Consider the following 13,880-nt stretch of genomic DNA (forward strand, 5'->3'; position numbering starts at 1 on the left):
TTACAAGTTGATTATACTGGGTTCTTTCAGCCATGGATTGGGCATCAACTTGCATTCACTATAATAAATATGTGTTCTACGTATGCGTTTACCTGTTCTGTCTACAACACTTTTGCGATACTATTAAACCACTGCCTGTGGACTAAGAGAATGGCTTATGCACTATGATGGTATTCCACACAACTTTGCTTCTAACCAAGAAAGCACTTCACAGCAAAAAACAAAACTAAACAAAACAAGAAAAACACAGCAATGGAATTCTCTGTCCATGAAGCTGATTGGTCTTACCGGTTATCATCCAACAAGCCTGACAAAAAAAGTGTAGTGCTCTACTGAAGTCTCATTTTCAGTACTAACTGGAAGAGAGGTTCTACCTTACAGAATGATGAATATGCTTAGACTCAACACAAATCAAACACTTAACGGTTTCTCCCAAAAGGGTTGCTATCATATTTAATACTCCATTCAGAGATTTTTTTTTCCAAGCTTTAAGCTCTAGCAGTCCTACATCCCAAGGGAGAGTGTTCTATCAGGACTACAATGGTTCCATTGAATTATGTGTTAAAACTGCTACCCAGCAATATTGGGCTCCTCTTGTCACTGAATCATCAGGCAAAGAAAGCAGTTATTCTACTGCCTGGTATGATTAAAACTGACAAACAAGGGGAAAATGGATTGATGCTAACTGACAGGGGCAAGGAGAACTTAATAAGAAATGAAGGGAGTGCCTGGGTGCCTCAGTCAGTTAAGCGTGTGCCTTTGGCTCAGGTAATGATCTCAGGGTCCTCAGATAGAGTCCCATGTTGGGCTCCCACTCAGCGGGGAGTCTGCTTCTCCCTCTTCCTCTGCCCCTCCCCCTGCTTGTGCACACACACTCTTTCTCTCAAATAAAAGCTTTAAAAAAAAAAAATAGAAACCAAGGGATTCTCTACAGTGCCTCTAAGTCCTCCCATGTCCAATAGTAACAGTGAATGGGTGATTACAAAAATTAAAACAGCATCACTGAGGATTTAGATCCTGCAAAAGTGAAGACTTGGGTGGGTCACCCCACCATGCAGACATCTGACAGCTGAGGTCAAATATGAAATTGGAAGTAGAGGGAAGTTATAAATTATCAAGTATATCCTTTTGACCATTATAGAACTGAGGGATATAGTAGCTATGAATATTTTCTTCTCTTCTTATTACACATGATGGAGGATGTAGATTTAGATCCAGACACACAGATGCAGACAGACATACAGACTTATTTTATGCAAGAATTTTGGATGTAGTTAATCTTTAAGTAGCACAGTTCTATTATCTAAACAATGAAACCTAAAAATAACTAAATTTTAGTAATTAGTATTAGCTATGGATAGATAAAATACCTATTAGAACTATTCATCTTTCATTTTGGGGGATGGGGAGAGGGAATCTTCATTTGTAAAACATGAAAACATAGTATTTTTGTTGTATAAAAAGTTCAAATATGCACAGAAAGTATGTATGGAGATGCTGAGTAGCCAAAGGGTATGCTGCGCCAATTAAAAAACTATTCTCTCTCAGCTCCAAACTGACCCTTTGTTTCTCTTCCCTATCATGTTATGGCTGGGACTCTACAAACTGTACTACTTCTTTGCCAGCCAGTTTCCTGGCTGTCAAGTTCCAACAAAAGGAACACAGGATGAAAATTGGAAAGCATGATGAGGGCAGAAAAGACTTCTCCCAGCTATTACTCATCACTGCTGTCAATGCTGATTCAGCACAGGACCTGGTGGTAGCAGCTGATTCTTCTAGTCTTCCATGTTTTATTTACTTAGCATTCCCAGAACCAGTCTCGTACAGCTCCTCAGAGGTATTAACACCAGCCATGCAGCATCCCTCTTCAGAGATCCATGTCTCAGCTCAAGCTCCGAGCCCCAAGCTCCAGCTAGACAGTAGCTCCCCGAGAAGCCTGAGGAGCTCCCTGAGAAGCCCAGACCCACAGAGCCTACTAAGTTTGTTGGTGCTGACAACCCTAAGCTCTTGCTCTGCAGACCTACGTGACAGCTGCTTCCTAGGCTTAATATCTCTGTGCTTCCTCAGGGCTTCCTTTCCACTTCTTCAGTTCTCAAACGTATGTTAAAATCAATTCCTTACAATAAATTCTCTTTGTTGGAAAGCATAGTATGGTTTCTGTTTTACTAAATAAAATGTCCCATCAAGAGAATAGTTAATATCATGGTAAATCTGTGTTTAAAAATTCAATATTAGGAAGGATACAGCTGATCTGAGGATTAATATGAAAGACACTCAAGATACATTCTTAACAGATAAAGCTAGGAATGTGCTATAAGTCTGAATGTGTGTGTCCCACACTCCAAATTCATCTGTAGAAATCCTAACCCTCAAAGGTGATGGGTACTAGTAGGCAGAGCTTCTGGGAAGTACTTAAGTCATGAGAATAGAGCTCTCTGAATGGAATGAATGCCTTTATAAAAGAGGCTACAGAAAGATCCCCTGACTTTCCCATCATGTCAGGACACAGTGAGAAGGAGCCAAGTATGAACCAGGAAGAAGGACTTCACCAGAAAACAGCCATTCTGGCACCTTGATCTTGGACTTCCCTGCCTTAGAACTATGAACAATAGGGGATCCCTGGGTGGCGCAGCGGTTTGGCGCCTGCCTTTGGCCCAGGGCACGATCCTGGAGACCCGGGATCGAATCCCACATCGGGCTCCCGGTGCATGGAGCCTGCTTCTCCTTCTGCCTATGTCTCTGCCCCTCTCTCTCTCTCTGTGTGACTATCATAAATAAATAAAAATTTAAAAAAAAAAAAAAAAAAAAAGAACTATGAACAATAAACTTCTGTTGTATATAAGCTACCCAGTCAGTGGTATTCTGTTATAGCAGTCCAAACAGATGACACTACATCACATTTTAGTATAGTTACAACTTGTACTTAAGAAAAAAGAGAGCAGGCAGCCCAGGTGGTTCAGTGGTTTAGTGCCACCTTCAGCCCGGGGCGTGATCCTGGAGACCTGGAATCAAGTCCCATGTCGGGCTCCCTGCGTGGAGCCTGCTTCTCCCTCTGCCTGTGTCTCTGTCTCTCTGTGTGTGTGTGTGTGTGTGTGTGTGTGTGTGTGTGTGTGTGTCTCATGAATGAATGAATAGTCTTAAAAAGAGAGAGAGAGAAAAAAAGAAAAAAAGCTATAAAATCAAAAATTATTTTTAGGAAGATGGTTTACCTTCTACCTTACACCCTTTGGTATAAAAATTCCATATGTTTTATTACATTTAGAAAAAAAAGAAAAATCAATAAAAAATATCCAAGGATTTAATTCAAAGCACCATCTCACACAGACATCCTAGTCATGCCCACCAAAACATTATTTCAACAAAAGCCCAAATGGTCCCATTTCCAACGATATGTTCCATTTCTCATGAAGTTCATCACCTGACAAGGAAGTTCTTTCAACAGCCTCTCAACCAATATAGAGCCATCAAGTACAGAAGCTTTAGGAACAAAGTAAGCAAATAGTTCCCACAAACTGAAGTTAGATTTCAGTAAAAATAGTTTCAACTTTTAGGTGACTTATAAACACATTTTGTTCTCTAAAAGAGAAAAATCTAGAAGTACGATATTTCCCAGGGCAGGTCAAGAATGGGGAAAGGAGAAAGGTGAAAGTATGGAGGTGTTCTTTCTATTAAAATCCAAACAAGGTAATTTTTTTTTAAACTTCTTACCTTAGCAACTTTGTGGTTGGCTGCAGTCTCATGAGATGTATTTTTTAAACCATCTTTGAGCTGTGTGATGAACAAATCATAACCCTCCGTACTAGAAATATCTACCTTTTCTAAACATGCTGATAAGAGCTGTTGTGCCTAAATAAAAAAGATGATCACAGAAAATTAAACACAACAAAAACTCTTACATTCAGATCCTTATTCAAATACTTTAAATTGTAATGGCTTTGACAGGTATTATAACTAAAGTTTACTTTTACTTTTTTAATCAAACTTAGTCATATATAATTAATTATATATTGATTTGAAAGGGCTGTTACAAAATTAAATGAGATAAAGCAACATATTCAGTGTAGCACCACCGAGTTAAGTTTTAATACATGGAAGCTATTATAAACCAAAGCAAGATAGAAAAAACAGGACAAGCTAATACCTGGAACAAAAACAAAAGGTAAAACTTTAAAGAGATAAATGTGAAATCCTTCAATGAGTTTTAAAAACTCAAATTACACAAAACCATAAGAGGGAATATTCACTAAGTCAGCAGGTAATATAAAAGAGCCCTCTGTATTATTACCCAGGTATTCAGAAAGAACTACCTTAACAGAAATGCATGGTTAACATTTGGAAAAGAATACATCCACACTGATCCAACCAAACCTAGGACCTCATACTTCAATGAAGACAATGACAAACTATGTGGTACAGTAAAGGATGTTTGGGATGGTGGAAGGTCCACAAATAATGTTATGTGAACAAAAAGAATTGTAATTATTTACGTAAACAGAAAATCAACAACAGATGTTAATGGCCAACAAGGTAGAGAAGGTAGTAGAAGCCAGGTAAAAACCTAAAATTTCAGACAGTAGAGTATCAACTGATTTGAGAGTCTATTTCATCATAAATATTCCAATATTTTATTGTAATTCTGTAGTTTTTAAAACTTGAATAGTTTGAACCATCTTTCATTGTAGAATATATATATACATATATACATACAAATATATATACATATATACAGATGTATGTATGTGTGTGTGTATATATGTATATATATATATCCTTTATTAAGATATCAGCCTGATTGGGATGCCTGGGTGGCTCAGTGGCTGGGCGCCTGCCTTCGGCTCAGGTCATCATCCCCGGATCTGGGATCAAGTCCTGCATCGAGCTCCTGTGAGGAGCGTGCTTCTTCCTCTGCCTATTATGTCTCTGCCTCTTTCTCTGTGTGTCTCTCATGAGTAAATAAATCTTTTTTTAAAAAAATATATCAGCCTGATTAAATTATCAGCTAGTATATATTCCTCATATTAGGAGGAAAAAATGTTCACTACAACTAAAACTAATTCCCTATCCAAAAATTTTAGACATGACCCCAGATCCAAATATTCTGAAGACAAAAAGAGGGCTATTCTCTCTCTTTTCAGAACTCAAACTTCCAGCAACATACTTTGAACAATAACATATAACAGACAACTCTGATAAGACACTAAATGTGAAATCTAAATGGATCGTCAGTATCATTTTTTCTTATATAGCCTTCCAAAGAAGAAAATAGAAACATTTATACTGCACTTTATATTTACACATTGACAATCTTCATGTCCTAAAAATGAGAAATATGCTATACTGATTTTATCAACTAACCATACCACCAAATCCAAAACAATTCATAATTAACAATTTGGTATGAAGACAAAAGAATATCTCACTTTATTAGAGAGCACAGCATTATAATCTTTTATATTTTATTTAGGATGATTTAAAATTCAGTAACTTTGAAAAACGTACTTTCAAATTACACTATATGAACATCAACGCACACTTAAAGATTTTAAATTAGAGTGGAACTCTGAATTAAGTAAAGAATATGTAACACTATAGAAACATATATATATAACTAAAATTTTAAACTGGGATTGTTAAAAGACATGATACATACCAAAGATTACTGGTCTCCACTGATTTTCATTCCTCCCTTCCATCTAATATTTTTTAAAAAAAGAACTACCTCTTTTCCAATCTTCTCAGCTTGATGTGACTATGTGACTAAATTCTAGTCAATGGGATGAACATGAAAAGAGTGTATATGAAAGTTTGTGAGACAGCAAGAAGGACTGAAGGGAAAGAAGGAAAGTGGAAAGGAAGGAGAGACAGGAAAGAATACAAGAGAAAAACAAAACAAGAGAGAGAGGGAGGGGTCATACCAGTGTGCTCCCCTGGATTTTTGCCTCCCCTTTCACTATAACTGGGAAATACTAATGACACTTGGAACAGCTGTCATGGATTTATGAGATGGAAGCTAAGTGCTGAAATAAGCAGAGTTACCCCTACACTTAGCCCTGTACTATTACTGAAAAAACTATATTGTTGAAGCCATTACATTTTGGTATCTCTGTTACAGTTCAACCTATACGGTTCACACTTTAAAACCACTTCAATAAGCATCAATACAGAGGAATTAAATGTGATCAATAAGTCAATTCTCAATTCTCCATTTTTATAGGGGTACATATAAAATGTCCTGAAAGGACAACCTAATAGTTCTGAGATTATATTAAGTAAAAAAGTACATTGATTTATTTCAACTTACCTCTGTAACCGGTAATTCAAGCTGAACCACATCATCCTGCTTTGAAACTGGCGTTTGCAGAGCAGTGTCTAACAACAAGATTCCATTAAGGTCCTTCCTACACCCTACTGCATAATCATCCACAAATATAACTTTATCCACCGCAGATATATACTGACATTTCACCTGTCCACCTGGTTTAGCTGTTAAAAGAACAAAATTTCAACACTTAAGATTTAAAGACAAATAGTCCATTAAAAATAAATGTTTTCATGGAAGCTAAATACAGTATTTAATCCTGCAATGGAAAAAGTTGCTCCAAAGAACATTATTAGAACTGATAAACTTGTAATATGTACTATAGATCAGATTAAAGTATTATTGTCAAACTGTCAGAACTTAACAACTAGAGCTGCTTGAAAAGAGAATATAGGGGCGCCCAGGTGGCTCAGTCAGTAGAGTGGCCAACTCTTGGTTTCAGCTCAGGTCATGATCGTGGGGTCCTGGGATCGAGCCCTTCATCACGCTCTGTGCTTCAGGATTCTCTCTTCCTCTGCACCTCCCCTGCTCTCTTTCTCTCTCTCAAATGAATAAATAAACCTTTTTCAAAAAAAGGAAGAGAATATAATTGTTCTCAGAAATAAACAGGGCATTTGGCTGGCTCAGGTGGAAGATCATGGGATGCTTGATATCAGGGTCTTGAGTTTGAGCCCCACGTTAGGTGTAGAGATTACTTAAGTACATAAAACTTAAAAAAAAAAAGAAACATAGAAATGGTAAAGGGGTATGATATATATAACCTATACTCAATAGAGCAAAAGTAATATGTGTGTATATATGTGGGAATGATAAGCACATGTGGTAAAGTATTTAAAATTAAAATTAGTAGAACTGGGTAAAAGGTATAGGGAAGTTCTTTGTTCTATACTATTTCAAAATTAAAGTGTTCAGAAAAAAATTTTTAAATAATTCAGTACTTGTCATTTTCTGCAAAATACAATAAAGTCACTATGGCCAATTTCTAGGTAATTACCACACAAGTTTTGAGGGCTTTTATGTCTGAGATAAAATTATGGAAAATGTTTATAACCTAGGAGAACTAGTAAAGCCTCTAGTTGAATCCCCACTGAGAAAACAGTCAACTGCACTGAAGATCAATGTTCCCTGAAGTTTCTGCTGAGTCAGTATCAGAATAGTATTTTAATGGAGAAAGTCAGTGAATATACAAACCATAAAATTTCTCAGAATAAGTTAAAGTGGAATTTCAGAAGTCTTATAAAAAAACAGTAACAGACAAGAAGCTAATTCAAAATATCAACAATTTAAAGAGTCTAGATATGTATGCCAATTAAAAGACCAACTGTCAGAATGAATTGAAAAACACATATACAATCCAATTCTATGATGACTTCAAGAAACTTTTACCCTTCTAAAGACAAAAGTAAGGGGCACCTGGCTGGCTCAGTAGGTAGTGTGTGATTCCTGATTTCCTGACTGTAAGTTCAAACACCATACTGGGTGTAGAGATTATTTAAAAACAAACAAAATACGGGATGTACGGGTAGGCTCAGCATCTAACTCTTGATTTTAGCTGGGGTCATGATCTCAGGGTCATGGGACTGAGCCCAAAAGACAGGCGCCATGCTCAGCATGGAGTCTCCTTGAGATTCTTTCTCCCTCTCCTTTTGTCCCTCCTCTTGCTTGTACACACACTCTCTCTAAATAAATAAATAAAATCTTTTTAAAAAATATTTAAAAATAAGGGCACCTAAGTGGTTCAGTCAGTTAAGTGTCCAACTCTTGATTTCATCTCAAGGTCCTGATCTCAGGGTTGTACGTTCAAGCCCCACATTGGGCATGGAGCCTACTTTAAAAAAAAAAAAAAAAAAAGATTAGGGGCCCCTGAGTCACTCAGTCAGTTGAGCATCTGATTCTTGGTTTCAGCTAGGGTCATGATCTCAGGGTCATGGGATCAAACCCTGAGACAGGCTCTGTGCTCAGCAAGTAGTCTGCTTCAGATTCTCTCTCCATCTGCATCTTCCAGAACTCATGCGTGCATGCTCTCTCAAATAAAATCTTTTAAAAATTAAAATTAAAAAAATTGAAAATAAATAAAAGTGTAAAGAGGATGGAAAAAAGATATTTCGGGATCCCTGGGTGGCGCAGCGGTTTGGCGCCTGCCTTTGGCCCAGGGCGCGATCCTGGAGACCCGGGATCGAATCCCACATCAGGCTCCCGGTGCATGGAGCCTGCTTCTCCCTCTGCCTGTGTCTCTGCCTCTCTCTCTCTCTCTATCATAAAAAAAAAAAAAAAAAAAAAAAAAAAGATATTTCAGGCAAATGTTAATCAAAGAACAGATGAAGTAGCTATAGTTATATCAGACAAAGATCAGAGCAAAGAAAATCACCATGGATAAATGAGGTCATTACATGATAAAAGGGCCAGTTCACAAAGAAGAAAAAACAATCCTAAATTCCTAAATATGTATACAACTAAAAAATAACTTCAAAACACATACAGCTGGGTGCCTGGGCCTCCAACTCTTAATTTCAGCTCAGATCATGATCTCATGTTCCTGAGATCAAGCCCCAAGTGGTGAAGGCTGCCTGCTTAATTAAGATTCTCTTTCTTTCTCTCCCTGTGCCACTCCCTCATCTTAACACACACACACACACACACACACACACACACACACCAAAAATTACAGAACTGAGAAGAAATAGGCATCCAAATTACAGCTGGAGACTTCAACATTCCTCTCTCAGTAACTAATAGAACTAGCAGATAAAAAACCAGCAATTATAGAGAAACTGAACACCACCACCAAGGAATACGATTTTTAGAATATTCCACCACCAACAGAATACAAATCCTTTTCAAATGTACAGAGAACATTCATCAAAATAGATCATATCCTGCGTCATAAAACAGACCTTAAAATTAGAAGTATGTTCTCTGACCATGATGTAAAAATCAGTTACAGAAACATAACAGGAAATACTGGAAGATAAACGAGATACTCCTAAATAATCCATAGGTCAATAAACAAGTTGCAGATAATTCAGAAAGTATTTTTAATTGGAGTGAATTTTATCAAACATTTAAGAAAAAAGTAACATCAATTCTACATAATTCTCCCAAGAAACAGAAAAGGGAATACCTCCAAACTCATTTTATGAGACCAGCTTTAACCTGATGCCAAATTTAGAAAAAAGTAGCACATAGGGATCCCTGGGTGGCACAGCGGTTTGGCGCCTGCCTTTGGCCCAGGGCGCGATCTTGGAGACCCGGGATCGAATCCCACGTCGGGCTCCCGGTGCATGGAGTCTGCTTCTCCCTCTACCTGTGTCTCTGTCTCTCTCTCTCTCTCTCTCTGTGACTATCAAATAAATAAAATCTTAAAAAAAAAAAAGGTAGCACATAAAAACTACATACCATCATCCCTCATGCATATCGATGCAAAATCCTCCACAAAATAAAAGTAAAAGGAATTTAGCAAATATAAAAAGAATGATACAGCAGGACCAAGTAAAGTTATCCCAAGACTATAAAACTGGTTCAATATTCAAGAATTAATCAATATAAGCTACATATTAACAGCTTAGAGTAGAAAACCTGCATAAAATTAATAGATGCAGAGGAAGAAGAAGACTGTCTCCTGAGTAGGGAGCCTGATGCAGGGCTTGATCCCAGGACCCGGGGACCATGACCTGAGCCAAACGAGTCTGCTTCTCCATCTCCCTCTGCCCCCTCTCCCCACCTCGTGCTCACTCTTGCGCTCTCTCTCTCAATAAATAAAATCTTTTAAAAAAAGGTTATAGTAAAATCAAAACACAAAAATCAATCAATTGTACTTCTATATACTAGAAATCTGAATCTGAAATCTGTAAAAACAAGTTTACAATAGCTCTAAAAACAAAATACTTACATGTCTAAGAAAAGGTATAGAGTATGTATGCTGAAAAGTATGAAAGGCTGGTGAAAGAAATCAAAGACCTAATGAAACCATGGTCAGGGATTGGAAGAGTCAATATAGGAAAGATGTCAATAATCCCCAAATTACTCTACAGATTTAGTGCAATTTCAAATCAAAATCCCAGCAGGAGGGGTATCTGGGTGGCTCAGTTGGTTAAGTATTGATCTCGGCTCAGCTACTGATCTCGGGGTTGTGAGTTCAAACCCTGCATTAGGCTCCACACTGGATGCGGAGTCTACTTTTAAAAAAAAGAAAGGAAGGAAGAAAAGAACAAAAGAGAGAAAGAGAAAATCCCAGCAGGATTTTTTAGATATAAAGTAATTCTAAAATTTATTTGAAAAGACAAAAGAATTGGAATATCCAAAACAATTCTGATAAAGTTGGACAAATTACATTATGTGATTTTTAATACCTACTATAAAACTTAGAGTACCACTACGAAGTGTGGTAGTGGCAAATGGATAAACATACCGATCTGTGGAGCAGAAGAGAATCCAGAGACAGGCCCCAATAAACATGGCCATTTGATTTTTTGAATTATTTTTAATTATGGTAATTAACATAACATAAAATTCAGCATTTTAACCATTTTTAAAGTGCACACAGTTCAATGGCATTAAGTACATTTACACGCTTGCGCAACCACCACCACTATCCATCCATAGAATGATATAGAACTTGCATAACTGGGATCCCTGGGTGGTGCAGCGGTTTGGCGCCTGCCTTTGGCCCAGGGCACGATCCTGGAGACCGGGGATCGAATCCCACATCGGGCTCCCGGTGCATGGAGCCTGCTTCTCCCTCTGCCTGTGTCTCTGCCTCTCTCTCTCTCTCTCTGTGACTATCATAAATAAATAAAAATTAAAAAAAAAAAAAAAAAAGAACTTGCATAACTTAAATACTATAACCATTAGGCACTAACTCCTTCCCACTTCCATAATCCCCAGCATCCAGCAAAGTAGACTCTACTTTCTGTTTCTATGAAACTGACTGTTTCTAAGTACCACAGATAAGTGGAGTCATAGTATTTGTCATATGGTTTCACTCATATGGGGAATATAAGAAATAGTGAAAGGGATTAAAAGGGAAAGGAGGGGAACTGAGTGGGAAAAATTAGAGAGGGAGACAAACCCTGAGAGACTCCTAACTCTGGGAAACAAAGAGTTGCGGAAGACGAGGTGGGTGGTGGGATGGGGTAACTGGGTGACAGGCACAGAGGAGGGCACTTGATGGGATGAGCACTGGGTGTTATACCATATGTTGGCAGATTGAATTCAAATCTAAAAAGTAAATAAATAATATAAAATATAAAAGAAAGAAGACATGGGAAAATATCCATAATACCCTATTAACTAAGTATAAGGAGGAAAACAGTTTATAAAATATCACTGTAATCCATATTCTTTTTTTTTTTTTTTAAGATTTTATTTATTCATGAGAGACAGAGAGACAGAGGCAGAGACACAGGCATAGGAAGAAGCAGGCTCCATGCAGGGAGCCCAACATGGGACTCAGTCCGGGGTGGAACTCGATCCAAGGTCTCCAGGATCACGTCCCGGCCAAAGGCGGCGCTAAATCGCTGAGCCACCAGGGCTGCCCTGTAATCCATATTCTATAAAAATATTTTTTCCTTTGTTTATATATTCTATAAAAATATATTTAACAATGGGGCACCCAGGTGGCTCAGTAGGTTAAGTATCTGCCTTCAGCTCCAGTCACAAACTCAGGGATCTGGGATCAAGCCCTGTGTTGGGACTCCCTGCTCAGCAAGGAGCCTGCTTCTTCCTCTTCCTCTGTCTCTCTCTCCCCCATTAGTGCACGAGTACAGTCTCTCTCAAATAAATGCTCATGCTCTTTCTCAAATAAATAAGATCTTTTAAAAAAATCTTACACACCAAAATGTTAACAATGACTACTTAAGTAACCAAATCATTGGTGACTATTCTTTTCCTTGGTCTATCTGATGTCCTATTATAAGGTAAATCAAATTTTATTTTTTTTTAAGATTTTATTTATTTACCCATGAGAGACACAGAGAGAGAGGCAGAGACACAGACAGAGGGAGAAGCAGGCTCCCCACAGGGAAGCTGATGCAGGACTCATCCCAAGATCACAATCTGAGCCAAAGGCAGGTATCTGCTCAACCACTGGTAAATCACTTTTTAAACGGAGATTTTCAAAGGTAAGAAGCTGTGTTTTTTAAAATCAGCTAATTCTAATAACCACTTCAGGAAACAGTCAATTCTTTATCAAGTCACCATTCATGTGCAATCCTACAAAAGTTGCAAAAACATTATCAGAATTACATTATCTCTGCAAACTGAAAGGACACACTATAAAATTCCATTTCCACAGAGATAACATTAGAGTTCAATTCTTAAAATACTTTCCTAAAACACAGTATATACAAACATCATTCAAAGTCAATAAAGAGGGGACGCCTGGGTAGCTCAGCAGTTGAGCGCCAGACTTTGGCCCAGGGCGTGACCCTGAAGTCCCAGGCGAGTCTGGTATCAGGCTCCCTGCATGGAGCCTGCTTCTCTCTCTTCCTGTATCTGCCTCTCTCTCTCTCCCTCTCTCTCTCTCTCATGAATAAATAAATAAAATCTTAAAAAAAAAAAAAAGTCAATAAAGAGGATGCAAAATTAGTGTTCTTACAAAGTTTTTAAAATACAATTAAAGTAACCAAAATAAAATCACTTAACAAGGGATCCCTGGGTGGCGCAGCGGTTTAGCGCCTGCCTTTGGCCCAGGGCGCGATCCTGGAGACCCCGGATCGAGTCCCACGTCGGGCTCCCTGCATGGAGCCTGCTTCTCCCTCTGCCTGTGTCTCTGCCTCTCTCTCTCTCTGTGTGTGACTATCATAAATAAATAAAAATTAAAAAAAAAAAAGATTTAAAAATCACTTAACAAAAGTTGTGGGACACCTAGGTGGCTTTAGTGGTTGCATCTACCTTCAGCTCAGGTCATGATCCTGGGGTCCTCCGAGCGAGTCCTGTATCGGGCTCCCCACAGGGAGCCTGCTTCTTCCTCTGCCTCTCCGTCTCTCATGAATAAACAAATTTTTTTTTTAAAAAAGTTGTTAAGGGGATCCCTGGGTGGCGCAGCGGTTTGGCGCCTGCCTTTGGCCCAGGGCACGATCCTGGAGACCCGGGATCGAATCCCACATCAGGCTCCCGGTGCATGGAGCCTGCTTCTCCCTCTGCCTGTGTCTCTGCCTCTCTCTCTCTCTCTCTCTCTCTCTCTCTCTCTCTGTGACTATCATAAATACATAAAAATAAAAAAAAAAAAAGTTGTTAAGTACACTATATTACTCAAAGTCAAAGCAAGTATTACTATAAAACAAAACTCAGTGCAAAGCAAAGCAAAGTATGGGAAAGTTCAGGAGCTAGGCCACGAAAAAAGGGTAACACATGGATGAAATGCGAAGCAAGGGATAGTATTATTCCAGGCACGAGAACTAACATCTGTCCAGGCATGAAAGAAGGTCTCCAAAAGACAAGACACTTCTTGGAATTAAAGAGTTCCAGTTCCAGGGTGTCTGGCTGGCTCAATCATTGGAGCACATGGCTCTTAATCTTGAGTCATGAGTTCAAGCCCCACATTAAAGGTAAAGATTACATA

The 13,880-nt window shown here is 38.4% G+C and overlaps 1 protein-coding gene across 16 annotated transcripts in view; it reads right to left on the reverse strand.

Moving 5' to 3' along the window:
* Nucleotides 1-13,880, reverse strand: part of BIRC6 (baculoviral IAP repeat containing 6) — a 230,162-nt gene that overhangs the window by 201,258 nt on the left and 15,024 nt on the right. For all 16 annotated transcript variants that reach the window (XR_013349472.1, XM_077843663.1, XM_077843665.1 and 13 more), the window contains exons 2-3: nucleotides 6,302-6,483; nucleotides 3,709-3,846 (exon numbers count right to left, since the gene is read on the reverse strand). Coding sequence is in view for 15 of the 16 variants with exons in the window: in XM_077843663.1 (XP_077699789.1) it covers nucleotides 3,709-3,846; nucleotides 6,302-6,483 (320 nt within the window). In the remaining variant the exon portion in view is untranslated. The remainder of the gene's footprint in view (nucleotides 1-3,708; nucleotides 3,847-6,301; nucleotides 6,484-13,880) is intronic.

Source organism: Canis aureus, chromosome 12, assembly GCF_053574225.1.
Source record: "Canis aureus isolate CA01 chromosome 12, VMU_Caureus_v.1.0, whole genome shotgun sequence".
NCBI classification, from domain to species: domain Eukaryota; kingdom Metazoa; phylum Chordata; class Mammalia; order Carnivora; family Canidae; genus Canis; species Canis aureus.